The sequence below is a fragment of the Schistocerca americana genome, chromosome 6, assembly GCF_021461395.2.
Source record: "Schistocerca americana isolate TAMUIC-IGC-003095 chromosome 6, iqSchAmer2.1, whole genome shotgun sequence".
NCBI classification, from domain to species: Eukaryota; Metazoa; Arthropoda; class Insecta; order Orthoptera; family Acrididae; genus Schistocerca; species Schistocerca americana.
In genome coordinates this window covers 151,719,034-151,745,539 of record NC_060124.1, presented here as the reverse complement: position 1 = coordinate 151,745,539, position 26,506 = coordinate 151,719,034, and the positions used below count along the sequence as shown (strand labels likewise).

At 38.0% G+C, this 26,506-nt stretch overlaps 1 protein-coding gene across 1 annotated transcript in view; it reads left to right on the top strand.

The window, feature by feature from the left end:
• Window positions 1-26,506, top strand: part of LOC124619525 (ubiquitin carboxyl-terminal hydrolase 20) — a 181,515-nt gene that overhangs the window by 47,346 nt on the left and 107,663 nt on the right. The window contains exons 7-10 of the mRNA XM_047145972.1: window positions 3,997-4,189; window positions 7,148-7,373; window positions 7,457-7,597; window positions 21,463-21,584. Of these exons, the coding sequence (XP_047001928.1) occupies window positions 3,997-4,189; window positions 7,148-7,373; window positions 7,457-7,597; window positions 21,463-21,584 (682 nt within the window). The remainder of the gene's footprint in view (window positions 1-3,996; window positions 4,190-7,147; window positions 7,374-7,456; window positions 7,598-21,462; window positions 21,585-26,506) is intronic.

The following is a 26,506-nucleotide window of genomic DNA, read 5'->3' as shown; positions in this document are numbered from 1 at the left end:
AAGTGTGGTGGGCGATAGAAGGATTCCATTATCATTTTATCCCTACCCCTGAGTCTTGCCCACGCACTCTCACATGCATCTCCAATTTCTGCCTTGGTGGATTTGAGTTTCTCGTCTACTGTGACAATTACACCTTTACCATTTCCCATTTAACTAACCTTTCGATATACATTTAAATTTCTTCCAAAAATCTCACTGCTATCTGTTTCAGGTTTCAACCAGCTTTCTGTACATAGTATTATGTGATCTTCACTGCTTTTCATGAACGCTTCAAATTGTGGCACCTTGTTATGAATGCTTGGGTAGTTTACCATTAGGATTTTAATACTGTCACCTGTGAGAGGCATTTCTTTCGATCTTGCACTGATACTTCTGGGTTTTCTACTACAGCTATCATTATCTGGATTGGATGGAGAGTCACCTAGTCTAAAAAAAAACAAACCTTGTGTGCATGCCACACACAGTCAGCTACCTGAGTGGCAGCCTCTGGTATGTAGTGCACACCTGACCTATTTCAGATCTATGGCGCAAGTCCAGGAAGCCGCAGCCTGTCTTGCACAGAACCTTCAAATGACTAGTTCAGTTCTTCCACTCGACTCGGAACCAAAGGGCTATAATCAGTTCTGGGGACAGTAATGCAAATTTTAAGCTTCATTGAAACTTCATGTGCAATGCTGGTCTTCTCAACTTTCTGTGCTAGTCACTGGAATGACCCAAGAATGACACCGGAGCCCAGACGACAGGCATCATTTGTTCTAACCTGCGCCACAATCTGCAAATGGTTGTACCGTGTCCCCTTAATATCTGCTGGAATATCTTCTGCATCTTGTTAAATGAGGCCCCCAGACATATACACTGAGTGCACCTGGTGTCCTTTCCTGTCCCTTGCTGCTATTTCTCTAAGGGGTACCATCAATCTCCACAACTGAACTGCCGAAGTTTAATAGACCCCAACCCTTTTACGTTTGCCTCCTCCTGACAGTGGACAAAACAGATGTCCTGGAAATAGGTGAAGTGAATCCCACTGACTCGGTTTCAATTTCACTGAAAGACAGCACCTCAAACTTTTTGGTTAGCAGGATCAGTACCACATGCTCAGTCTTCCATGATCCACGTCCACCCTGTACATGTAGATTAGTAATTACAGATTGTGTTCTTTCTGCAGAGGAGACAGGATCCACGGGAGAGGATAGTACTTGAGGTACCTCTGCTACAGGTATCACAGGTACACAACTCTCCGGAGCTCTTCCAGCACACCGATTTGCATTAGCTGCCAATCGTTGACAGTAGTCAGGGCAATTTCCAGCCGCTTACATCAACGAACTCATCCTGTTTTAGAGAACAGCATTCACAGTGGAGCTGCATTTTGGTTGGCGCAGTGTGTAGCAGGGCTTTGAACAAATAAATTTAAATTAAGCCTACTGATTATCTTTTAATTTGATGAGCTAAAAAGTTGCTAATTCCCTATAAGAATTAAAGCAAATACGCAAAATGAGATTTCCGTTAAGGCAACAAACAAACCTGTGGTAAGAACTGCTAGTTTCCTTAAATGTTTTGATGTTCATTATAGTCGTTAGCAAACTTGAAAACAGAGTTAATTTATGATAAATGCAGATAATATATATGGCTACTCCTTTTTAAGGAAAACTTGATGTAATACAGTATGTTAGTTAGAAAATCTGCTACAGTGACTAAATCACAGATGTTGATTTGCTACAAGTTGCTTGTAGATTATGCAAACAATGGTAGTTTCTGAAAATTCTCAGAAATACGCGTTTCTGTCCTTGGTCCAAAAGCCAATGATCATGCTTTTTGAACATCAAATAAATCACTCCATTTCCACACCACAATGACAACTACACTGTCCTGTGTCCCCCCAGACATACTTTATACAGGGTGTTACAAAAAGGTACTGCCAAACTTTCAGGGAACATTCCTCACACACAAATAAAGAAAAGATGTTATGTGGACATGTGTCCGGAAATTCTTAATTTCCACGTTAGAGCTCATTTTAGTTTCGTCAGTATGTCCTGTACTTCCTCGATTCACCGCCAGTTGGCCCAATTGAAGAAACGTAATGTTGACTTCGGTGCTTGTGTTGACATATGCGACTCATTGCTCTACAGTACTAGCATCGAGCACATCAGTACGTAGCATCAACAGGTTAGTGTTCATTACGAACATGGTTTTGCAGTCAGTGCAATGTTTACAAATGCGGAGTTGGCAGATGCCCATTTGATGTATGGATTAGCATGGTGCAATAGCCGTGGCGTGGTACGTTTGTATCGAGACAGATTTCTAGAACGAAGGTGTCCCTACAGGAAGACATTTGAAGCAATTGATCGGCATCTTAGGGAGCACGAACATTCCAGCCTATGACTCGTGACTGGGGAAGACCTAGAACGATGAGGACACCTGCAATGGACGAGGCAATTCTTCGTGCAGTTGACAATAACCCTAATGTCAGCATCAGAGAAGTTGCTGCTGTACTAGGTAACGTTGACCACGTCACTGTATGGAGAGTGCTTCGGGAGAACCAGTTGTTTCCGTACCATGTACAGCGTGTGCAGGCACTATCAGCAGCTGATTGGCCTCCACGGGTACAGTTCTGCGAATGGTTCATCCAACAATGTGTCAATCCTCATTTAAGTGCAAATGTTCTCTTTACGGATGAGGCTTCATTCCAACGTGATCAAATTGTAAATTTTCGTGATCAACATGTGTGGGCTGACAAGAATCCGCACACAGTTGTGCAATCACGTCATCAACACAGATTTTCTGTGAACGTTTGGGCAGGCATTGTTGGTGATGTCTTGATTGGGCCCCATGTTCTTCCACCTACGCTCAATGGAGCACGTTATCATGATTTCATACGGGATACTCTACCTGTGCTGCTAGAAAATGTGCCTTTACAAGTACGACACAACATGCACGATGGAGCTCCTGCACATTTCAGTCGAAGTGTTTGTACGCTTCTCAACAACAGATTCGGTGACTAATGGATTGGTAGATGGGGACCAATTCCATGGCCTCCATGCTCTCCTGACCTCAACACTCTTGACTTTCATTTATGGAGGCATTTGAAAGCTCTTGTCTATGCAACCCCGGTACCAAATATAGAGACTCTTCGTGCTCGTATTGTGGACCGGCTGTGATACAATCCGCCATTCTCCAGGGCTGTATCAGCGCATCAGGAATTCCATGCGACGGAGGGTGGATGCATGTATCCTCGCTAACGGAGGACATTTTGAACATTTCCTGTAACAAAGTGTTTGAAGTCGTGCTGGTACGTTCTGTTGCTGTGTGTTTCCACTCCATGATTAATGTGATTTGATGAGAAGTAATAAAATTAGCTCTAACATGGAAAGTAAGCATTTCCGGACACATGTCCACATAACATATTTTCTTTCTTTGTGTGTGAGGAATGTTTCCTGAAAGTTTGGCTGTACCTTTTTGTAACACCCTGTATACCCTCCACACATGTTTTTCCACGTGCTGTCTGTGAATGGTTATTGCATGTTGACGTCAAATGTAGTCGGTGGTCACATGAATTTGATTGGACTGTGTAATTTTATCAGCTGTGCAATTATTTCCCATCTCTGGCATGAATATTGTTCTCGGTGCCTCATTTTTACCACTACTGAATATTATCATATTTCAGTCATATTTCTAGCTGTTTTACTAACTTCAAAGGGAGTAATCCATAATGTAGAGACTGATGCCCTTATTGTTTAGCCCCTTAACTCCTAACCAGGCAACCAACTTCTCCTGTAGCAATAGTCACAACATAATATTTTTACTGTGAGGATTGTAAAAGTCAACAGCAACTCCTAAATTCTTTGTTAGAGTATTATCTTTTTTTTTTTTTCATCCATGAGTGCCAGTATTAAACCAGTCTTAAATTGGTAGCTACTGTTCAACATTTAAAATGGTGTTTGTGTGTCATAAATGCAGAATAATGTTCCCAGGTGCTAATTACTGTTTTGTTTGAAACAGATGACAACCAGCACATTCGGCGAAATTCCTTTGAAGACATTTCTGATGAGGATGATGAACATACTGGCGGTAGAGGAAGTGGAGGCGGCGGAAACTCTAGCCAATCTGAAGCTGAATATGAAACATGTGATTCAGGTGTGAGTGAGAGGTCTTCATTAAGTGACGAAGGGGAAAGATCATCAAGCAAAAACAGGTATGACTTTCTATCAGCAGTTTTTGCTTGTGATGTATTATATCTCATTTATAAGTATTTGGTGCAAGACATCCAGAAAAATTCCAGTAAATGCCCTGGTGAATGAAATTTCACGTTTTTGTGAGAAAGTTTGTTATTTCATATCTGTATTTGTTTTATAAAGTTAAATTAATCTTTCTAGTAATCTGGTTGTTCTTGGGTATGGGTTTCAACAGGTATGTCAGAATATGTGAGACTGGTCACTGAGTGTGTAGAAATCAGTCTCTAGTAAAGTTAGTTACCCTTTGACCAATATCATCACTCACTGGATAGCGGTGCTTGATTGTTATGTTTCTTTTGTTGATGACAGAATAATCTCCTGTGAGGTCCATTATTAAAACCAAATAAAAGCTTGGTATGCGACTGTTATCTTTAATCATTCAAAACAAACTTGCATTACTGTCCATTACCCCATACATTTAAGCTGATAAATAGCAACTCCTGTGGTTGTTATAACAAAAATTTACACATTCTGGTCCACAGGGCCACTTTGTCTTCAATTTAACGAGTAATTCGGCATGTCAGTTTTTGTAATGGTTACCCAAGATTTTGAGAAAATGCCAGTTCTCACTGTTCCTAAAACTTGTCTTCATGTGATATCAAATTACTTTCTCTCGAGATCTTTGGATTGTTTCAAAGCTCCTACAGAATGGTACATAATTGTCATCTTCGGAAGATTGTTTGACAATATATTATAGACTAATTCAACATCTTTCAACGAAGTAATTCAAAAGGATTTTGCCTTCAATTTCTTGCCAATTACTTGACATTTCACTAAGAGAAAGCATTTATGGATCTTAAGTATTTTGGATAATATGTATCAATTATCTGTTTGATATTAAAAGACCCACAATAATATAGCAATTTGTGCTTCTGAGCGTATAAAACTTGTTACATTTTATCTCAGCACCAGTCCTCAGTAGTAAGAAAATGGCTTTGCTTATATGATTAAAATTCTGGCTGGTACATTCTGTTTCATTGACACTGCCTACACTGTTGCTTTCTGGATACATTTTTTCAGAATCTTATTATGGAGGTATGTTTAGTTCCCCAGATCACCTGACTTTAATCCTAGTGGTACTGAGTGGGTCAGAGTATCTTGGATCCTGTTTTGACCTGTCTTCATGAGTTTTTGGCAGCATTGAGTGAGTTCAAAGCTGGATGATACCCAAATGCTCTTGGTGTATCGAAAATGTTGTGTCATAAAATGCCATAGCAGATAGTTCCTTAATAAAATGAGAAATGCAAGTTCATTTTTGTCAGTGTATGTACACTACCCACCATAGCTTGGAAACACAAAGTGATTGTGGACAGTGGAAAGGGAATATATTATAAAATTGCATTTTATTTTCTTGTAAATGTTTATTAAGCTCAAACCGTACTTAGGTAAATGCAGCCATAAAATATTAAGATTCCTCAAAATAGTCAGCCTTTGCTTTAATCACTGCCTTGCATACTCTCGGCATGTGACAGGTCAAGTTTGCCAGATTTCAGTTGGAATTAGTCTCTCTTCTTGCTGCTGGACCTCCCACAGGTGTGTCACACTCATGATTCCCCATTTTCAAATCATCCTGTCCACCTTGTCCCACAATAACTCAATTGGGTCACAATCAGGGGACAGGGGAGACCCTACCACTTTTTTTTTTTTTTTCTCTGAACCTCTGTAGACTTAACACAGTTTTGACAAAATGGGATGTATGTTTTGGGTTGTCATCTTGCTGCAAAACGAACCTTTTTCCAATCAGACGCAAGCCAGATGTCGTGGCTCATTTCTGTAGAATGGCATAATAATCCTTTTTGTTCATTTTTCCATCTACTTTAACCAAATCGATTTTATTACATCCGAAAGAGCCCCTTACAATCACAGAACCTCTTCCATGCTTCACACTTGGAATTATGCACTGAGGGTTCAAGCATCCATGGAGTAAATGGCATATGAATTGTCGGTGTTCACTTCCAGATATTTCAAACTTGGGTTCATCAGTGAATAAGGTTGTTTCCTAATTCACTGCTATAGGATGTGCTGTAGCCCATTGAATCCTTTTTTTCTTGTTAAGAGGGCACAATGGTGGTTTCCTTGCTGCTAGATAACCCTGGAGGCTGCCAACTGCAGTTTCACTGTTGACTCACTCACTGGTGTATCCCAAGTTGTGTTTAGTTAAGCAGTCAATTTTTGGGCAGTTTTGAATCTATTATGTTTATTAGTCACTAACAAATACTTTTCCTGTTGTTTGATATTTTTCTGGATGCTCCTGAACAATGACGATCATCATAGGTGCCTATATCTCGATACGGTCGTAACAACTCCACTGATGGAAATCTTTAATTTCTTTGATATTTATTGGGCAGTATTACCTTCGTGGTGCAGAGTGATTATCTTTACCTGTAAGTCATTAGGAATCTGGCAATTTGCAGCCATTTTCAGTTACTTTCGCTATATGTACCACATCCTTTCGTGGCATGTTGAACTGCAACTGAACAGAACTGTAAACAACTTACCCACACAAAGTCGTGCTGCCTGCTGGCACCACCTGGCATGTTTAGTGGAAAGCTTGGACAGGTAAAATCAGTTTATATAAAACTGTGCCATATCAATGTGTATTTATTTATACAATAATTATCTGTACAGTATTGAAAGTGACATAATTAATTGTTATTTGAGCATACTATTCTGTATTCTAACCAATAACTTGAGTAGATCACTCCCACCTTGCTACATTGTAATAGGCAGCATGATGTTTCAAAACTTATTAAGAGTAGTGTATAATGTGTGCATCTCGTAACATGATAGTGATAGAAGGCTCGTACTTTGACATAACACAAGTGAAGCCTGATGGGAGCTTATATTCATTTTTTGAAAAGAAACTTGCACTTTGTTCAAAGAGTAGTTGTGAAGTAGTAATTGTTTTTTAATTCAAGGCTCTACAGTATTCACAGGTCCAGATCTCCATCTCCTTCTGAACGTGGGTCACGTCTGTGCAAGCCTACTTCAGCAGCTTGCAATCGTGGGCCTTCCTGTTTGCCGTCTTCTGCTCCCGGGCCTGGAGCGTCACGCAAGAAACACCCTGTTAAGCACCGGAGTATCATTTCTGATGTATTTGACGGAAAGCTGCTGAGTTCTGTGCAGTGCCTTACATGCGATAGGGTTGGTACATGAAGATGGTATGTCATTTGTGTGCTTAGTGTTTTTGTCTGTATGTATAATGGTGTGACCTGGGTTTCTGACAGATATCAACACGTGTTGAGACTTTCCAAGACCTATCATTGCCGATTCCAAGCAGAGATCACATTCACATGTTACATCAAGGCTCCTTAACTCCACAGAAAGGAGGACTCTCAGCTTGTTCTGATGTCTACACAGGAGACCAGGTGAGGTCATTTCTGTCAGTAACAGCATGCCACATGACTGTATTAATGAGATTCAAGACAGGAGGATGGGCAGCATTGGTTGTGTCTGAGTTTCTGTTTGAACTCTGTAATGTCAAGTGGTACCACATGTGATTTTATTTATGATGAGTCATCATGACTTGGATGTAATTGCATTGAAGATTGATACACAGTAGCAAAAATCAATCTGCAATAGAAACCTTAAAATTTATGGCTGAATCTGCCCTTCCTTCGGTATTGGATCACAGACCTTTTTGTTGCTCATCTCGAGAAAATATTCCAAGATTTCAGGAACGTGCAGCTTTGTTTTATATAGGAATCAGATAAATTTAAAAAAACTGTGTAAGTTGTTCTTTTTTAATTACATAGTAGACTAATAAAATTCTGTGTGTTTTAGCCAGTGCTCTGTTAGGCTTCCTCTTGCATGTTACCTAGGGAAAATTGCCCACGAAGTATATTAGGGCACACATAAGAAGGCCACTGAGTGAAGCATTCTGCATTGGCAGAGAGGGAAAATACTTTGCAACGTCCGCAGTGCTGTCAGCACTATGCTGGCAGCTGACTGGGCCACAAGCAGTCGAGCACGCCTAGTAATAATGTTAATACGTTTGCCCATTCCAGTGGATAGGCTGTGCACCTGGTCAAGAATATTCTACTTACACTGTAATTTCACATTTTAGCCAGCCATTGTCTCGCTATTTTCATGGTTCCAAACTGTTTTTGTTTTACTGATTTTAATAATGCGTGTGCAACTACAGAAATAATGTGGTTTTCATCCTTACAAGCAATTCCTCTTTATGAGTTGAAACAGCATCGGTGGCGGTGTTATCTGTGTAAAACTGTATAGAAAGCAACTGCAGTACTGTAGCCACATAAATGAACAATACCCTCCCGATTTTATAGACAGCGGAATTGTCTGCCACCACTTCCGAACCAGACAGCAAAGACACACACACACACACACACACACACACACACACACACACACTCTGCAATGATTTAGACTGCGCTAGTGAAAATGTTGTGCCCAAGCGAAGATGACAGCAGTGTGAATGGATTTTAATAGCAACATGACTCTACAAAAATTACAAATGACACTCTCTTTGCAAAAGTGTACCTGGACCAGCCAAACCAGGTACATAAAGAATATATGTGGAACTAAACAAGAAAACTCCCATTGATCAGTAAGTAATAACACTGAAATATGTCTAAGTGTAAATATAAACAATGTACTCATGTTGCCCTACAGTGACATTAATGTATTTTGAAATAATGCTGTCTGTTGATCATATACTCAGTTAGGGTATAATTAACCCACAGCTATTATGGAGGTCTAGTGTGGGATGTAATTATCATACGGTGGCGAAGCTTGGTAGATATGCTAATGCATTAATGCAAAACTGATTTGATTTACATTGGGAAACAAAACAAAAAAAGTTCAAGTTTTGGCCAGAAGGTGCAAATCTGGTGCTGTACACTGTTTGCGTGATGGTATGACATCCATGCTGTCATTTGACAAGCCATATTGTGAAAAAACAGTATGGCTATTGAGAAGAGAGACCGTTTGCTGTTAGTGAAACTGTTTTATGTGAACTGCAGTAATTACAGTGCTGCATTAATAGTGTCATTGACTGAAAGGTCTGAGGAGAGGCCTGATGTCATTACACGGTTTAATGATGATGGTAATTAAATTTGAAAATGCTGGTGAGCTGGGTGTGGCATCTGGAAGAGGGAGGCATCCTATCCCGGTGGAAGTAATTAACAAGGTTGATGTTGCTGTAACTGACAATGCAGCAAGTGCCCTGGATGGCATTAGTGCTATTGCTCGTGCAGTGTGTCAAGAATTGCCCATACCATGGTCAACAGCATGTAAAGTTTGCAGTCTACATTACACTGCTATCTATACAAGATCCCAATGGTGCACCAACTGAAACCTCATGATGCATAGCAGTGTTCTGAATTTTCTCTTTGGTTTCTGGCACGCATCGAAGTTGACGAGGTACGGCCGGACAATGTTCTGTGGACTCATGAGGCACATTTAATACTAAACGGTGCAATGAATACACAGAACTAACAAATTTTATGTATTGTCAAACTGCATGTTGTGTATAAAGAGCCATTGCACTTGCTGTATGTGACTGTGCGGTGTGGATTCACAAGCACCTTTATTCTCGATCTGCTCTTCTTTGAAGAAAATACACCCAGAGTGCCTGTTAGGTCTATCACAACATTTGCATGTTATCAAAACCCTCTTGTACAGTATGCAATTCCTGCTCTGGAATAGCGCAACTGTGTGGAAACTACTGTTTTCATGAAAGATGGGGCAACACCTCATGTCATTCGCCTAGTAAAAGATCTGCTTAATGCATACTTCAAATCTCCAGAAGTACTTCCACATGCATAGCGTGCAACATCAACTGATCTGAATCCATGATACTTTTGGCTCTGGGGAATATCTAGAAGGATGCATTTGCCAGGGACATGTTCATTCTTACCTGATCTGAAAGCCAGTATACAGGAACACAGTGCTCTGATTCCACCGGAACTGCTACGAGCAACTGTTGATCACGTTGTTTTACAGGTGCATCATCTTTTTGACATCTCCAGTGCTTATGTCGAACAAATTGTGTTAGAACATTTCTATTCATCTTTCTTGCATTCACAGCACCAGATTTGCATGTGATTGCCAAAATTGGAACTAATTTTTTTCCAGCAAAAATCAGTTCCGCATTTACACTTTATTATATGTACAATGTTTTGCTGCCATATGGTAATTACAGCCCATACTAGACATATGTGAGTAGCTGTACTTTAATTATAACCAACTGGTACATGTGCTATATGAGTAAATTTTCAAGTCAACCTTGTGAACTACTCATCTAAATAGTCTTGTACTTGCTCAGTTTGTCAAGTCACAACAACATCAAAAATACCAGCTTTGTGACATGTGAGAAATTATTTTCATTTACACTCACACAATAGCTACTGGCGATCGCTATTTGACTTTACACAAATAAACTATAAAACTGCATAATCACTGTTTCAAAGGCTGATTCATAGTTACTAATAACATGTAATGCAACTACATGCTAAACAGCCATACAGACCAGGCGATAATGAATTTAATACTTCAGGCTAATAAATAGGTACTATAATCTTCGCTGTCTGACAGGTTTGTTATGAAATGATCCATAGTACAGTTCCTACTAATTTCTTGTTGATAAAAGTCTGCCTGTAATTTTTATGTATGCTTTACACCATCTGCCTATGCAGAAATCGTGATACTTTCGATCACTGTATGCAGAAGACTCTGATATGGTGGCAATCTAATTACTTGGTGCCCATCTTGTTTAGCTATCTTCTTCTATTTATAGCTATGGTATGCACAGATGTTGACTCTACTATAAGTCTTTTCAGGTCAAGGCTCTTCAGTAACTCTCTCATCTGTACCATATCTCTAGCACAGGCTGCCATTGACACCTATTTTGCTTTTATTGTGCCCAGTGCAGCAGCAGCTTGTTTCATACTCTTCCAGTACATCATAAATCCTGCCAGTATTATCAAAAGTCTGGCAATACTTTTGTGATCATCTACACGAGTAGCCCAATCAGCCTCAGTAAATGCTTAAGTATTTGTCCAATGGGATAATATGTAAGTTTGTATTGCCCTGTTTCCTTCACATATCGTAGTACCCCTTTCGTTGCATTCCAGTTATTCATGTTAAATTTTGAACACATTGTGACAACATTATCACTGAAAAACTATGTCTGGCCAAGTTATCTGTAAGAGGTGATGGGATCTACCAATAAGCTCTTTAGTTTTAAGTTCATCATCACCCTTCTCATCAAGGAAATTTGATTTCATTTTCATCAGTCTCTCAGCTCCCGTAGCATTTTTAAGTCGCAGTCTGTCGAATGTGTGATTAATGTCCTGCATCTGAGAAATACTAATAATTCCGTCTTCACTCCTAACTTGGGTGACACCATGCCTGTGTGCTTGGTTTTGAAGGAGCATAATATCGAATTAATCCCAGTTTTTCTAGTGATTTATGTAAATCATAATTGTAGCATCTACTGCTTTGTTTCAGTCTATATATTGACTTGTTTAACTTGTAAACAAAACTTTCTTGGCCTTTCTTGATAAAATTTTCTGGCTGGAGCATTTATGCATTTTTCTTTAATTTGCTGTGCAGATATGCACTCTTTGCACTGTACTGATCAGTAGGGCAATTTTTCTCAATGCAGTCTGCTATCAATTGACAAATCGTTTCGAAATTTAAAACAGAAGAATAAATCTTGTTATAGTCTACACCTTCTACTTGGCTAAAGTCTTTTGCAGCTAAACAAGCTTTAAAAATTTGCTTCTGATCTGTTTTCTTCTTCTTAAATACCCATCTGTTCTTTACAGGAATTACACCAGATGGTGGATGACCAATTTACAAACATCATGATTCTTCAAGAAGTTAATGTTTGCACTGATTGCAACTATCCATTTCGCTACCTCATCAGGATTAAGTGCTTAATGGTTTGATATTGTTCCTTCCTCACACAAAGTTCATTTCTTGTTCTTCAGTTGGAATGACGTGTCGTTCACTGACACTTGCTTAAACCTTTTTGTTATATCCTTTCTTACCCTGCAAAGTTCTCATGGAGTTTCTGCACTTTCCTGTATTACCTTCAGTTTTATCCAAAGTTTCCTCCTTATCTGATAAATCATAAAATTCCTCTGCAGTGCTCGAATATTCTTTCACTTCATATTTAATCTTCAGTACTTGGAAATGTTAATACACCTTCATTGCACAGTCTGGCAAATTCTTTCTGATGTATATTTTCATTTGAACATTTGCCATTCAAAAATGGTTTGAACATACAGTTCCTAGAATTCACAATCTTCTAGATTCAACGTAGATCTTATAATCTTCTTTACCGAAAGTAACCTTTCCGTCGTTTGCGGTGAGCTGCCTTACAGATAAGATTTCGTGGTTGATCTTGGGTACAAGAGAGGAATTTTAAGCTTAAAATTCTTTAGCCAAACCTTTATTGTTAATTATCTTTGCACTTACTGCACCTTTCCCCATGGTATGCCATCAGCTGAAGTTATGATTTCAACTAAAATATTTTTATCAACAGCTCAAAAATAATTTTCATTTAGAACCATGTTATGAATTGCCCCGGAACCCACTATCCTGCTGTCACTATTCAGTGTAACTGTGACACAGGAAGCACTCATACTAACAGCACCTCATATCTTCACTGTCGTTCAAATTTCACCTTCTCAGGATGGTCTCTGAACATGTGATCAACTTTGCGGCAGCTGCAGCAAACGGAAGTACCTTTCCATGTTCTTTCTTTCTTCATTTGTTCTTTTCCTATGTCATCTTATTCTGTAAATGGCATTTTCAGTGCCTTAATATCACAATTAAACAAAACTGTAACTAAAGCTTCCCATTCATCTGCAAGTCCTTGAAAATAGTAATTACTAGATTCTGCAAGATGCCATTGTTGCACCTAACCTCCATAAAAGTTTATAAATACTTTTGGAGTAAACGAGATGACTCACCAAAGACAAGAAGCATTGAGTCGTTGACAGGCATGCACAAAAAAGAAAGAAAGAAAGAAAGAAAGGTTGCCTAGTTTTTAAAGATCTCCTTTACTCAGAAAGTATTTACTTTCTACCAGAATTTTCCTACAAAATTATACTTCCATAAAAGTTTTTCAATTTAGGACAGAGTCTGTAGAAAGCAGTATAGGCAACATACGGTACCACTGATCACGGCTTCCCATTTGAGACCGTGCAAGTTACATTAATCCTTTCCTAGACTACCTTAATTAATTGACATGTAGGATTACCTGCTACTTCTTTTCTGTAAATCTCTCATTTTCGATGTCCATCGAATCAGTTCTTGTAGCAGATTGAATTCTTTAGCAGATGCAAGCAGGTAACCTGTGATAAATTGAAGTGTTGGTAGCTAATCAGCTTGAAATAAGTTCCATGATACCAAAAAGATGCATTTATTAGCGAGCATCATAAAACAGTTTTCAGTGAAGTAACTGAAACAATTTTTCACATAAAGTTACTGACAGCCGAGAGCATGGCTAAGAAGACTAGTACAGAGAACAGACTCGGATTACACCCACTCATAAACTATCACAAATGAGCTGACTCTGAGAACATCCTGTCACCGACTGGTGAGATTGGCATGCAGCCGAATCTTTTGCATGCTTCATAATTATTTGTACGTTATTGGTAGTTTAATAATATTAGTTTCATTGTTGATTTGACTAGTATACTGCAGAGTGTTAGTGTCTTATTAAAACTCTCATGACACAAAGGCTCCTCCAAGTATTTGATGTGTCAAAAGAGTGGACTATGATAACTATTATTTAACAAAGAAAATCCTCAGTTACGAGTGTAAATGTATGCGGTTCCCCCATATATGGATCACGAGGCACGATTCCTTCTCATCACTGACTACCTCTTCTCATTCCAGTGACCCACTACTGCGCCATGGTCCATCTGTTACTGAAATCTCCATGGGAAACAGCATCTCGTTTGATGCTGTTGCATTCTGCAATGCTGATTAAGGGAGTGAATTACTTCTGCAAGCTGCTGCATGCCAATAAAATTTAAAATTTAGAAAATAAATAAAATGCCGTCCAAAATAAGAAGAATGTTACAATCTTGATCCTCAGGTTCATCACCAATTTTCACTAGATCTACCTCAGTTTTGTTTCAGTCCTAGATAATTTTCCATAGATTCACAGTTCTTCATTTTTGGTGAATATAATTTTTGTCTTAGTTGCACAGTGCAGAATTTGCTATCCTCTGGGGCATATCATTTTTGAGGTTCTTCCCACACTGTTTTTGGTTTGTCAAATTTTGTGTATGCATTTGCTGCTTGTCCCATATGGAAACTACAGTTTCTGCTAGCGCTTTTCATTGACGTGTTATATATGCCTCTTCAACAACAACTAATGCAGCTTCACCAGGTTCTGTCTTGGCAGGTTCAGTTACAGCCCACAAATTAGAATCTTATCAGAATCATTTTCATTTGATGCACCCAGGATGCATAATTAACTCCGTTTAGTTTCTCAATGCTCTCTTATATTTTACAAATCTCTCTACTTTTATTAAAAGAAAACGTTTTCTTTCCCATGAAATTCACAAACACAGATCGGCACCAATTAAGTTTTCCAAATGTGTCGTGCAAAAATATTCTGTTGTTTTAGCCAAATATCTCGTCTTTGCTATGTTTGTGAGTTTTAGATTGGATCATTGATACTAACTCACTTTTCTGTTTTCTTTTTTTAGCATTTCTGGGCCCATAATCAGTGTCGAATAAAATGGTCGTATTACATACATTAATATTTATTAATTCAAAAGAATCATAGAGAAACAAAATTTCTTTTTTACTGGAACAGAGGGTTCAGTTTTATTTTTAAACATCGAAGATAATCCAATCATGTCACAAAATGGAATAAATAAAGGAGCTCTCGTCCATTTGTATAACTCTTAAGAAATACAGTGTATGTCATCTCACTGTGGTAATCCATATAAATCAACTGTGAAGCCTTTAAATATTAGTTTACTTGGAGGAGTAAACCCAGTGTCTGTTGACCCTGCATGTATGATAATAATGTGACTTTCCTAGCAGAACTTTCAGACCACTGTCAATTTTCCAGCACTTTGATCTTGGAGCTGCAGTATAATTCCTCTACCTGAGGAATTTTCTTCCAGTATTCATCTTATGATATCGGAAGACCGTGTCGTCGTATGAGGATCAGAGGAACATAACTCCATTTTAGCTACTTTACAGGAGGTTAAAAAATGATATTTTAAGAAGTACATTTCGTTTTTCAGTGACTAATACAAACTTTATTGAAAAATTTCTACACTACACATACATACACTTAAAAATCTGTCAGATGATAATATATTTATAAAAATGGTTCTTACTGGACTACCACTATTAATTTTTAATATAGTGCTAAGGAGATACGTCTTTATGATCCTAAGTGAATAAATCTACATAGAGGTTTTACACTTTGGAGATATGCATTTGATTTGCCAAAATATAACATACAAAGGTGATTTACTCACTAAAACAGATAGGGTACAGTAAAAGTAAAAACATATGAGCGGAATTTGTACTTACATCACCAATGAATGTTCCCTTTCTAGCTAACTTCATCACAACTGTTGCCACCACAGTATGAATCTCCAGCTATTTCTTCTTGAAGACTCTTGTAAAATGCGTGGTACTGTTCCCTGATAATGCCACTGCGGCATAGATCCAGGAGGTCTTTTACCTTCTCTTCCTGAAGTTTCAGTGCTCCATGGTATTTCGGTTCCAACTGGAAGATTGTATCGGAATTTCGTGATTTTCTGGAAACTGGCAAACTTCTGAATTGTTGATTATGGAAATGCTTGAAAAAGATGTGATTAACATCACTTTTGCGATATTGAAGTTGCGTCACTTTCAGCCATTGCACTTGATTTCCTTCACTGTCAATTTTAGTATTCTTAAACTTTTCCTTCTGCAAAGCACCAAAATCCAAAAAGTCCTTCTGGTCCATTTCAATGACTTCATAGTCTTTGTTTTGTAGCAGTTTGAACAACTGTATACCGCCCCAAAGGGTCATAAATATTAACATTTTTTGCAGCCCTCTCTATATGGGCATGGACTGAATCACACTCCATTAAAGAGTGGCCAGGCTCAAAGAAGCACTGCTGTATCACCAGGATGTTCAGTGTTTGGACAGCATGAAGGAACATGGTACTCATGTTGACATTTAGGTTCTGTCCACCACAAGTGTCTGAGAACAAAACAACTGGACGGCCATCTGCAATCTTCTGGAGTTCTTGAAATACACATGATGCTACTTCAATTGAGCCGAGTGTAGCCACACCTTCATGCCACATGTAATTTCTAGCTTTCCTGGTAACAGTATTGTATACTGTGAGAGCCTCCTTTCTCTTTAGATGTTCTGAGTGCTGGTCTTTCTCTGCCTCTTGATTTTCTTCAGAGAGATTTTGAAAGCGATAGCAGTGGTCACATACATCTTTTTTTGGTACATGAAAGCCTAAGTTAAACTCTGTATTGAATATTTCTCTGTAAAGCCAATATTTTTCAGCAGTAACCTGTTCCTCTTTGCAACGTTTCTTATATAATTCGTGCATTATGTGTATATTCAAATCTCCTGGTAAGAACTGTCGCACAGTGCTCTGTCGGCAGTAATGCGATGGAATGGTAGGAAATGATTTTATATGGTTCCTTATTCTCTCCCTTGCCTTGTCTGATCTCCGTATACCTGGACAATGATGACCCCCTCTTGTTAGCAGACAGAATCATGTTGCTGCTGTCCCTTTTCTTCTGTATATAGCGCACAAATGTTTCTGATATATTAAAAATGCTAAGGAAAAACCCTAAACACACGAACTTCACTACCATTTTTCAGGAGAACGTACTTCTTTGTGACACTTCTTCGAGACTGCGCACCTGCAGAACGTGACCTTGCTTTAGGTACCACCTTAATAAGTGGAGCTAAATACTGTCGCTGCTTTTCTAAATCTTTCATCATCCAGAATCATTGGAACATCTGTCTCCCTTCAGTCTCGTTGATGTTCTCGCTACACTTTCTCGGGCATTTGGAACAATCCTTGTACTTAAATGATCTGGCTGGTACTTCTTTATTACCAGTTGATTTGTACGCCTTTCCTGACTGCCTATTCATTTTTCTTATGTTCTTTTTCCACTTGCCAGTGTTCTTACTTCTTTTTCACATTTTATTTTCCTTACCAACTTCATTTCCTCTGTCAGATTGCTCATGTTCTTGATCATTAGACTCAACGGTCACTGGATTAACTTCTTCCTGTTGCATGTTCATTAACATTGTAAAACCTTTGCCCACACAAATTGAAGAATCAGGACTGAATAGCTGATTTGTCAGTGAACGTGGATTTCCGTATTGTATCTCCTTTGTGACATTACCTGGAAAGGAGAAAATTATATTACTGACATTAGTGCCTTATCTAGCATAATATACCACATTAGTCAACTGTGAATCTTACAGTCCCATTGTATTTTAAAAAATTATGACGTGCGATAATTACGACAAAATGTACTGCTTCACCCAAAGACAATAAATGTGGCCCTAGCTCTGTTGAAATGCACATGTGTTGTTATTTTAGTAACATCGCAGTTAGGAGAAGAAATAAATCACAATGTAATTGAGGACCACTAAGAAAATGCGTACACACAATCATATTCAAACGATAGTCCCAGTATATGTATTTTGTTTGTCAAATAATTTGTGACTAAGAAATTTGTATTTGAAATGTTAAACAAGATCCACGGATTATCATTTAGCTTACTGAGGTTTTCTAAAGATAGTTGCAGTTTCTGTTGAACTGCAGCTCTCCTTTTCTTTGGCCTCGGAGATGGTGATGGTGATGGTGATGGTGATGACGAGGAATCCATGCTCTTTTCGGGTATGTAATCATCTGATGAACCCGAACTAAGCACTTTGAAATCATTGCAATCTTCTTCAGTTAACTCTTGCAGTCTTTTCACTTCGGAACAGTTTTGTATTGCAAACGAGGTTTCACCATTCTTTTCTTCTGCTTCTGTAATTTCTACAATACGGTATGCAAACAATGAATGGGAATCAAGCCAATCAAACTAATGGTCTGTATCTCCGTGGATGATTATCTCATAGATAAATTTAATAGTAATTCATCTAGGCCAAGATTTTTCAGGAAGTAAGTTTAGACATGAACATTGACATTGGTAGGAGAGATGGTGTCATTGTCTGCTGACATTGGAAGTTAACCTATTTTCATTGTGGTCACTCATCATAGTGAATATTGTGACTTTGCATTTCTGTGAGCAATGCCAATGTTACAAGATGACTTTGATATTTTTTTCCTCCATTGATAGTTATTCCCCAATAGGGGCCAAATATCTAAATGTGTAAAATGATTTCAGTTTTACAATAATTGGCCAGAGAAAAAGTCTAACTGTGTGTAAGTAAGAACATGAATTGATGAAACAGACTTCATTAAATGACCTATTTCAACAGTGCAGTTCACCTCTATTGAAGGAGAAAAATTGTTAACTGGTACTTCAAAAGAAAATAAAAACCACAGTGAATATACGAGGGCAGTTCAATAAGTAATGCAACACATTTTTTTTCTCGGCCAATTTTGGTTGAAAAAACCGGAAATTTCGTGTGGAATATTTTCAAACATTCCCGCTTCGTCTCGTATAGTTTCATTGACTTCCGACAGGTGGCGTCTGTAACGGATGTGCGTTGCAAACAACGGGCAGTGATCGAGTTTCTTTTGGCGGAAAACCAGGGCATCTCAGATATTCATAGGCGCTTGCAGAATGTCTACGGTGATCTGGCAGTGGACAAAAGCACGGTGAGTCGTTGGGCAAAGCGTGTGTCATCATCGCCGCAAGGTCAAGGAAGACTGTCTGATCTCCCGCGTGCGGGCCGACCGTGCACAGCTGTGACTCCTGCAATGGCAGAGCGTGCGAACACACTCGTTCGAGATGATCGACGGATCACCATCAAACAACTCAGTGCTCAAGTTGACATCTCTGTTGGTAGTGCTGTCACAATTGTTCACCAGTTGGGATATTCAAAGGTTTGTTCCCGCTGGGTCCCTCGTTGTCTAACCGAACACCATAAAGAGCAAAGGAGAACCATCTGTGCGGAATTGCTTGCTCGTCATGTGGCTGAGGGTGACAATTTCTTGTCAAAGATTGTTACAGGCGATGAAACATGGGTTCATCACTTCGAACCTGAAACAAAACGGCAATCAATGGAGTGGCGCCACACCCCTCCCCTACCAAGAAAAAGTTTAAAGCCATACCCTCAGCCGATAAAGTCATGGTTACAGTCTTCTGGGACGCTGAAGGGGTTATTCTTTTCGATGTCCTTCCCCATGGTCAAACGATCAACTCTGAAGTGTATTGTGCTACTCTTCAGAAATTGAAGAAACGATTTCAGCGTGTTCGTAGGCACAAAAATCTGAATGAACTTCTCCTTCTTCATGACAACGCAAGACCTCACACAAGTCTTCGCACCCGAGAGGAGCTCACAAAACTTCAGTGGACTGTTCTTCCTCATGCACCCTACAGCCCCGATCTCGCACCGTCGGATTTCCATATGTTTGGCCCAATGAAGGATGCAATCCGTGGGAGGCACTACGCGGATGATGAAGAAGTTATTGATGCAGTGCGACGTTGGCTCTGACATCGACCAGTGGAATGGTACCGTGCAGGCATACAGGCCCTCATTTCAAGGTGGCGTAAGGCCGTAGCATTGAATGGAGATTACGTTGAAAAATAGTGTTGTGTAGCTAAAAGATTGGGGAATAACCTGGTGTATTTCAATGCTGAATAAGACAACCCCTGTTTCAGAAAAAAAATGTGTTGCATTACTTATTGAACTGCCCTCGTAGTAAGCAGCCTCTAAGTGTATTGCCTTATAAATATTTGCTACTTTTTTTGTTTGTATGTATTTTTGCTAACAAATAAATGTCGATGTCTTAAAATGTTTGGATGGAACTTTCTATGTTATTTCACTTTTCAGCAAGTTACTGTGCAAAACTTTTCAAGAACAACGATTATGAAGTTTGCTTTGTCGATTAATAAACTTGCATTGCCAGTTCCTTAATTCTGAATGTATATTCAAGCCTTTTATACCACAGTTGGTATCTCACAACCTCACTGTCTCAGTGCAGTACTTGGATGACAGAAGTGATGTAAATCGACATGCCATTAATTTTGAAAACACTACTGTTTGACGGTGATTTCACCTGTTGGTGCATCCAATTATGTCTCGTGTGAATGGGTTTTAAGCCAAAAGGACTAAGAAATATAAAATCTTTCTATCAAATGGGAGGACAATTTCCTGTGAAGGAATAGTATCACAAGACAAAATGTGAAATGTGGTGGTGGTCTTTAAAATGAATTAAGTGCCAATAAAGTAATCAGCAGGAAGAAATATAAAACATGTGAAGTTATAAAATAATAAATAATGTACCGGTGTTTCTTAAAAGCTAGAAATGAGGGGAAAGGAAAAGTTAATTAAAATAAAAAATACATGTGGTGAAAACATTGGAGAAAAGGACAACCAGATCTATACTGAGTGAAATAAGGCACTGACTTTTCTCCTTATAATGTAGTAGGTCTTGCCATTATTGATTGCCTCACTCGTACAGCAGGATTTTCATTGAGGTCAGCTTCTCTGTTATTAACTATATGATAGGAAAGGTTATCGGTGTTGCTATGCAGGTGGAGACAGTGTTTTGGAGATTGGATGAGCATTAGACGGTGGTAGGTAGTGTGTTCATGCCAACATATAGTTGCATCCCTGGTGAAATATTTCATCCAGTTGATCCAGTATGGTTTAGCACTGTTTCTAGTAGAGAGTGATTCTAAAATGTTATATTAGGGAATTTTTAAGGTTACAAAAAAGCGATTTTGAGGTACATTGTTCTTTTTCAAGAATATTGGTAATTTTAACAGGCTCTACACAATATTTATCAGCAGTCTTTTCTTTCTACCTTTCTTTATTTTATGTTTCACTACAGCTTGTATTTCTGCCTCATATTTTCTGTCAATATGTGACTTGTGAACACTGGTATGAAATACATGCTTGTAAGTTTAGAAGAGGGATATGTATTTCTATATATCATTGTAATTCCTAAAGAAAATAGAATTTAAAGAATTAATAATGTAAGTAGAATGGTGGTTGCAGAGTTTAATGAATTCAATGGCACTGTTCCACATTGACATCATATGTAAAGTTGTGATTTCTTTTTTTTCCTCAAAGGGTTGGGTATCCTGGATCTGGGAATGGGTACGAAGCTGGTTTTGGGGTCCCACAATCAGTTTGCATGACTGTCTTGCTGCATTCTTCAGTGCAGATGAACTTAAAGGAGATAATATGTACAGGTACGCCAAAGTTTATTCCCATTTATATACAGAATTCACACTCATAAAAAAGTGACTTCAGAGTAATGTTTTTGCCAGTAAAATTTACTTAATACGTGCAACTGACAGATATTATTAATCTCCTCCATTTAATTGTTGATACTGCAAGTCAACATGTCACAGTTTACATTTTTTTTGTTATTCCCCTTCACTTGATTTCGTTTGAATGAATAATATGTTGTTGTTGGACCCTGGATAGACAGATGATAGTGTCATCTGTTCTAAGATAGTAGTTTTCTGCTGTATGTTTTTGCAAACTACTGCGGAAGCTGAATTTTGCTGACAATATAGCAAATGTCAAAGCATTTTAGTAAGTTCATTATTTTTTATATCTCAGTGTACCACGTAGTATTATTCAGCAAGCTAAATTTCAATGCATTAGGATTTTTATATTTTAGAAGTAATATTAAAAAATGCTTCACTTCTGAACTATTAAAGCAGCAACTTACCAAATCTAACATTGTGCTTTTAGTTTTGTTGATTTAAAATCATGTAGCTTCTACCACCTACTGTATGATAATTTCAAAAGAGGGTAGCATGCGAGTGATTTATGTATATTATCTGATTGCTTCAATTCTACATATTGTAGCTTATTATTTATTTTTGCCGAAGTGATCTGATGAGAATCTATACCTAATAGTTTGCGGGACAATTTGGTTCTTTGATGTAATCCTGAGCAAAAGTTTGGTTGTGTTGGATGGTAAACTAACTGCTAAAATTTTAGCTATGTGGCATGCCCATGTATTAGGGCTAGAGAGACACTAAATTGCCTACTGTATAAATCTACAAATTGGCACATCTAATGAATAAGATTAATTGTTGTTTTCACTGTTATCATTGTCAACTTATTACATTCTCCTATGTTTTTAAAAATAAGACTGTTAAATATCTGAGTAATAGCTGTGATTGAAGTAAACGTTCCATGAGCACTGCGCACTACTGTTACAATTATATGCAAGAGATGTTGCTCTCATGACTACCAAACATAGAGTGAATTGACCATGCTCTCAGAACACCTTTTAGCATCCCTTGCCTGATGTAACATCCCCCTGTTACAATTGTAGCTTAAAATATATCTTCACTCACATGTGTAACAATTTATTATGTTTAAGGGACTGCTGTCACCCCCTACCAAATTATTGTATGAATGAAATCGATAGCAAAATTTTTGAACAGGACACAGCTGCCTGGCAGATAAGAACATTGAAATAAAAATAATAAATAAATGAAAAAATCTGAAGTGTTTAGAAGGAACAAATGACATTAATAATAATAAAGAATAAGCCTCCAGTATGTTCTGCCAGTCGTAAAAGGCGACGAAATGAACAAACCACTAATAGGGCCAACCCCCCTTTTAGTGTGATTAGTTGGTTCAGGACAGAACTAACGAAGCTTCGGACAAGCGCCGCCATGGTCGGGGACGATGCTTGAACCCTATGCCCGCCCACAATGGTAACGACACTGCTAGCCAGCTGGAAAATGATTTAAATCCAAATAGAGGTGTTTTGCAGGATATGCTTCCTGCAACCACCCTAGAAGGAAAACAAAGACAGAGCATGAGATGGTCAGATGAAGTTAACCGACACCTCATGTTCTGTTATTACCAAGCAACAAACCTAGGAACCAATACAACTGGATACAGATCACAAGTATACACAGCATTTATTACCAGATACCCAGAATTAAAATTTTTAACAGAACGACGATGGGCTGATCAGATCTGTGTAGTAATAAAAAATAACAGGATACCCCAGTCAGAATTAGAAAACATCAAACAACAAGTACAATAAATACTACAACAAAATAATGTGGAATCAGTAGAAGAAGAAAATACAGTAATGGACTCAAACATCTCAGAGCAAACAAACAAAGAACAACACGCATCAATTAAACAATCAGAGGGAAACGAAATCTTAAGACAGCCACCAGAACAAGCACAAATAGAACACGAAGTGACACACATGTTAGATATAGAAGAAAAGTTTCAGCTGACATATATAGAATACAAAGACACAAATACAGACATTAGACCATTCTTGCATAGACCGCCAAATAACCCACAAATCGAAACAACAACAACAACTATCAACTCAATCATACACAACAAAATAAATGAAAACACAACTATGGAAGAGTTACAACTACTGGTTTATATAGGAGCACTCACTACACTAAATATACACACTCGGCAGAGATCAGAACCAACCCACACACAGAAGAAACCCACAAAACCAGCATGGCAACACAGGCTACAGATCAGAATAGAAAAACTGAGAAAAGACATCGGACAGTTAACACAATTTATAAGAAATGCAATGTCAGAAAAAAAACGAAAAAGGTTAGGTAAAATCTCACAACAAGAAACAATAGAGCAATTAGATGAAAAGAAGCAGAAATTACGAGCATTGGCCAAATGACTTAGAAGATACAAAAAAAGTGAAAATAGAAGGAAACAAAACCAAACATTCAACACAAACCAAAAGAAATTTTACCAGACAATAGATAACACATACATTAAAATAGACAATCCACCAAACACAAAGCACATGGAACACTTCTGGAGCAACATATGGTCAAACCCGGTACAACATAACAGGCATGCATGGTGGATACAAGCAGAAACAGACACATGCAAGATGATACCACAAATGCCTGAAGTGACAATTTTGCAACATGAAGTCACCCAAGCAATTAATTCTACTCACAATTGGAAAGCCCCTGGAAAAGATAAAATAGCAAATTTCTGGCTAAAGTTCACCTCAACACATTCACATCAAACTAAATTATTTAACAGTTACATTGCAGACCCATACACATTCCCTGATACACTTACACATGGAATAACGTATCTGAAACCTAAAGATCAAGCAGACACAGCAAACCCAGTTAAATATTATTGCCCCATAACATGCCTACCAACAATATACAAAATATTAATTTCAGTCATTACACAGAAATTAATGACACATACAACACAGAACAAAATTTTAAATGAAGAGCAAAAAGGCTTTTGCAAAGGAGCACGAGGATGTAAAGAGCAACTGATAATAGATGCAGAGGTGACATACGAAGCTAAAACTAAACAAAGGTCGCTACACTATGTGTACATTGATTACCAAAAAGCTTTTGATAGTGTAGCCCATTCATTGTTACTACAAATATTGGAAGTATACAAAGTAGATCCTAAATTGATACAGTTCCTAAACATAGTAATGAAAAATTGGAAAACCACACTTAATATCCAAACAAATTCAAATAATATCACATCGCAGCTAATACAGATTAAGCATGGAATATACCAAGGAGATTCATTAAGTCCTTTCTGGTTCTGCCTTGCTCTGAACCCACTATCCAACATGCTGAATAATACAAATTATGGATACAATATTACTGGAACATACCCACACAAAATCACACATTTGCTATACATGGATGATCTAAAACTACTGGCAGCAACAAATCAACAACTCAACCAATTACTAAAGATTACAATTACAGAAGTATTCAGCAATGATATAAATATGGCTTTTGGAACAGACAAATGTAAGAAAAATAGCATAGTCAAGGGAAAACACACTAAACAAGAAGATTACATATTGGATAACCACAGCGACTGCATAGAAGCAATGGAAAAACAGATGCCCATAAATATCTAGGATACAGACAAAAAATAGGAATAGATGATACAAACATTAAAGAAGAACTAAAAGAAAAATATAGACAAAGACTAACAAAAATACTGAAAACAGAATTGACAGCAAGAAACAAGACAAAAGCTATAAATACATGTGCTATACCAATATTGACCTACTCATTTGGAGTAGTGAAATGGAGTAACACAGACCTAGAAGCACTCAATACACTTACACGATCACAATGTCACAAATAGAGGACACATCACATACATTCAGCAACAGAAGGATTCACATTAAGCAGAAAGGAAGGAGGAGGGGATGTATCGACATAAAAAACTTACATTATGGACAGGTAGACAATTTAAGAAAATTATTTCTAGATCTAGCAGAAACTAGCAAAATACACAAAGCAATCACTCATATAAATACATCGGCTACACCACTGCAATTTCATAACCACTCCTACAACCCTTTAGATCACATAACATCAACAGATACGATGAAAGTAAATTGGAAAAAGAAAACACTACATGGCAAGCACCCATATCATCTAACACAGCCACACATCGATCAAGACGCATCCAACACATGGCTAAGAAAAGGCAATATATACAGTGAGACAGGAGGATTCATGATTGCAATACAGGATCAAACAATAAACACCAGATATTACAGCAAGCATATTATTAAAGATCCCAATACCACAACAGATAAATGCAGACTTTGCAAACAACAAATAGAAACAGTAGATCACATCACAAGCGGATGTACAGTACTAGCAAATACAGAATACCCCAGAAGACATGACAATGTAGCAAAAATAATACATCAACAACTTGCCTTACAACATAAACTTATAAAACAACACGTTCCCACATACAAGTATGCACCACAAAATGTACTGGAGAATGATGAATACAAATTATACTGGAACAGAACCATTATAACAGATAAAACAACACCACATAACAAACCTGACATCATACTCACCAATAATAAGAAGAAATTAACACAACTAATTGAAATATCCATACCCAATACAACAAATATACAAAAGAAAACAGGAGAAAAAATTGAAAAATACATCCAACTGGCTGAGAAAGTCAAGGACATGTGGCATCAGGATAAAGTTGATATTATACCAATTATACTATCAACTACAGGAGTCATACCACACAATATCCACCAGTACATCAATGCAATACAGCTACATCCAAACTTATATATACAACTTCAGAAATCTGTAAT